At 32.4% G+C, this 3,741-nt stretch overlaps 1 protein-coding gene across 1 annotated transcript; it reads left to right on the top strand.

Moving 5' to 3' along the window:
• The first annotated feature begins 428 nt into the window (after positions 1–428).
• LOC108339881 (cysteine-rich receptor-like protein kinase 10) lies at positions 429–3,386 on the top strand. The gene is made up of 7 exons (XM_017577103.2): positions 429–1,215; positions 1,321–1,437; positions 1,542–1,681; positions 1,993–2,203; positions 2,330–2,567; positions 2,671–2,821; positions 2,913–3,386. Exons 1-7 carry the CDS (start codon positions 435–437, stop codon positions 3,219–3,221), a joined length of 1,947 nt encoding a protein of 648 aa, XP_017432592.1. The 5' UTR covers positions 429–434; the 3' UTR covers positions 3,222–3,386.
• Positions 3,387–3,741: the final 355 nt, after the last annotated feature.

Here is a 3,741-nt window from a genome sequence, read left to right as displayed (position 1 = left end):
ATTATTTTAGTTTAAAATGACAATAAAATTTGTATATATAGTTATTTAAAAGATAAAATGATATAATGATTATTTAAATTTAAAAAAGATTTTAATTTAAATAAATAATCACTTAAAAATAAAAATGAGAAACATGTCTTTACATACATAATACTTAGAAAATTCATTTTATTTCTTTTCTCTGAATTAAACATCTTTTTTTTTTGGAAATGTTTATTTAAACATGTCTTTACATATACTTAGACACATGCCTCATTAAAATTCAAAATATCCATTTATATATAGAAAAAGGTAATAAATTGATATAATGTAATTAGAGAAGAAAAAAAAAGTGTCTAATAAGTCTCCCTTAAAAAGAAATATTTATATATAATCACTATATTATTCATATATATATGTATATCACTTGGCACCAACGCAAAATTCACATAGTCATGGGAAAAACACAGCTCAATGTGAGATCAGTATATTTCTTTGTTTTGATGTTCTTGGTAAGCTTCAAATCACTAGTTACCAAAGCACAACCACCCTTATATTTGGGAGATGACTGTGATTTCACCCCTCAAAAGCCTCTCAGCAATGCATACAAATCGAACATTAACAACATCCTCTCATGGCTATCTTCAGATGCAGCCACAAGCAGAGGCTATAACTACAAAAGCATAGGCAACACCACCCCTGTGTATGGCCTCTATGACTGCCGTGGTGATGTGGTTGGCTACTTCTGCCAATTCTGTGTCTCCGCTGCTTCCAGAAGAGTCCTTCAGCACTGCCCTAACAGGGTTTCTGCTGTAATGTACTATAACTTCTGCCTTCTCAGGTACTCCGATCAGAACTTCATTGGGAATGTCACAATAAACCATCCAAGGCATCATGTTGGGAACAAAACTGTGTCTGATATAGAAGAGATTCAAAAGGGTGAGGATTTCATGAGAAGTTTGATCAGAAAAGCAACTGTGGAGACCAACAAGTTGTACTACATGGATGGCTTCAATTTGAGCTCCACTCAGAGAAGGTATGGTCTGGTGCAGTGCACCAGAGACCTCACCAGTGAGAGTTGCAGACAGTGCTTGGAGGCAATGCTAGCACAGGTTCCAAAATGTTGTGAACATAAGTTGGGGTGGCTTGTAGGAACTGCAAGTTGTCACATAAAGTATGATGATTATATGTTCTACCTTTTCAACAACCAATCATATATTGTGCCTGGTTTAACAGGTACAACACTTCAGTTACTTTTTCTTGATTTGCAATCATACAAAATTTCATGACTGTTTACTCAATTTGATCAATTTGTCAAAAATTTCTTTTATATTGTTACAGCTAAACATGGGGATGATACTAGGTCAAGAAACTTGATCATTGGATTGAGTGTGGTAGGGTTGGTAGCTCTGTGTTTGAGCATATATTGCTTATGTTACTGGAATAGAGTAAGAAAAGGTAATAATTTCTAGCAATAACACAATGCTAGAATTCATATATTATTTCTACTTAAACATGGCCATTTAGTTCATATATACATAACTCAAAACTTGTCTTTGTAGATGGGCTGATAACTGATACTATTCCTCTGTCTGCATATACAAATTTGCCTATAATCCCATTAATCACAATTCTTGAGAGTACTGATAACTTCTCAGAAGCATCTAAATTAGGTGAAGGTGGATTTGGCCCAGTTTACAAGGTATTTGATTTTGAAATTTGGATGTAATTTCTTATAATTTTTTTTTTCATTATTTGACTAACACACGTTTAGATTTGTAAATTGTATTTTCTTTTTATTTTGAATAATAATCTCATTATTCTCTCTTGAGAGTTACATTTTCATGTAAGAAGATTGCTGTGGTAGTGAGTAACTGTGAACAAACCTCTTGAAACTATTTTCTTTTCTCTTGAACATGTAACTCTCCGATAACTATTTCTTTAATATCATATGAATTTTCAATATATATATAAAAAAAAAAAACTTATTATTTTATTGCAACATATTATCAGGGAATTCTACCCGATGGAAGACAAGTTGCAGTCAAAAGGCTATCAAAAGCTTCTAGTCAAGGCACAGAGGAGTTTAAGAATGAAGTAACATTTATAGCCAAATTGCAACATTGCAACCTTGTAAGACTTGTGGCATGCTGCTTGGAGGAAAATGAAAAGATACTTGTTTATGAGTATTTGTCAAATGCAAGTCTTGACTTTCACCTATTTGGTATGATTTTACCTTTTGGTTTTTTTTCACTGCTTTTTTCTTCAAAAATTGAGGTAATACACTAATTTTTTCCATGCTATGACCAATACTTTTACGGAGAAACCTTCTAACTCTGTATGGTGTCAGATGATGAAAAAAGGAAGCAACTTGATTGGAAACTAAGGTCAAGCATTATTAATGGAATAGCAAGAGGTCTTTTATACCTTCATGAGGATTCTAGACTCAAGGTAATCCACAGAGATCTCAAAGCTAGCAATGTTCTGTTAGATGATGAAATGAATCCAAAAATATCAGATTTTGGATTAGCTAGAGCATTTGAAAATGGTCAGAACCAGGCAAATACAAAGCGAGTAATGGGCACTTAGTAAGACTTGTTCTTTTATAACGTAGTTTTGAAACATGCAATTCCCTGTTATATGTTCTTTCATGATAGAGATAAGAAAGTTACATTAATTTTGATCATGCAGTGGATACATGGCTCCGGAGTATGCTATGGAAGGATTGTTTTCAATGAAATCTGATGTTTTCAGTTTTGGAGTACTTGTTCTAGAAATCATTTGTGGGAAAAAGAACAGTGGATTTTTTCTATCAAAACATGGTCAAAGTCTTCTTTTATATGTGAGTTATCTCTCTTAATTGATTCATAGATTTAACAAACAATATTATCTAAAGTTGTAACAATGTTCACAAATCAAAATTTGGTGTATAGAGTTGGAGAATGTGGTGCGCAGGAAAATGTTTGGAATTGATGGATCCAGTGTTAGAAAATTCCTACATATCCAATGAAGTTGAGAAGTTTATACAGATTGGTTTATTGTGTGTTCAAGAAGCAGCAACAGCTAGACCAATCATGTCCACTGTCATGTTATTGTTGGCAACTGATGTGATGAACATTCCCAAACCCAACAAACCTGCATTCTCAGTTGGAAGAAGGACCTCAGTGGAAACTTCTGCTTCAAAAACTTCCAAAAGTGTTTCCATTAATGATGCATCAATCTCTAGTATTGCACCAAGGTGATCAAACTTGCTTAAATAGTTTGATTATGATAAAGCAATGACATATATCCTTTCTTAATTTAGTCAAGTTATCCTATAAAGATAGATCAATAATCAGTACAAAAAATATATCTTTCAGACCTTTTGTATTTTTTATTTCCATATATAAGAACATCATTTATTCGTCTTTCCAACCGTTATTTTTTGTTTGTCCTTCTTTGATTATTATTTTTTTACAAAACTAAAAATTAAATAAGCCAGAGTATCTATCTATCATCTTTGTGGGTAAAGGCAACCTTTGTTCAAGATCATTTGAAAGAAAAATAATAATATGAAGTCAAGTACTTTATCTAACTATCAAGATGGTGAAAGAAATGTACTGCTATATATTAAGTATAACGCTGACGTATATCAAACGATACTGCTATATATTAAGTTGTTTGTGAACACTTTTAATGAGTCAAATTCAAGAAAAAGTCTATGTCGCAACCTCTATTGATTCGAGACTACAAATGCAACCCCATAAACGGAAACAATAAATT

Source organism: Vigna angularis, chromosome 5 (assembly GCF_016808095.1).
Source record: "Vigna angularis cultivar LongXiaoDou No.4 chromosome 5, ASM1680809v1, whole genome shotgun sequence".
NCBI lineage: Eukaryota > Viridiplantae > Streptophyta > Magnoliopsida > Fabales > Fabaceae > Vigna > Vigna angularis.
This window is presented reverse-complemented; position numbering and strand designations above follow the sequence as displayed.

Coding starts and splice junctions, on each gene's coding strand:
- LOC108339881 (XM_017577103.2), top strand. CDS start 435: ATGGGAAAAACACAGCTCAATGTGAGATCAGTATATTTCTTTGTTTTG. Junction 1,216..1,320: donor TATTGTGCCTGGTTTAACAG/GTACAACACTTC, acceptor ATATTGTTACAG/CTAAACATGGGGATGATACT. Junction 1,682..1,992: donor GATTTGGCCCAGTTTACAAG/GTATTTGATTTT, acceptor ACATATTATCAG/GGAATTCTACCCGATGGAAG.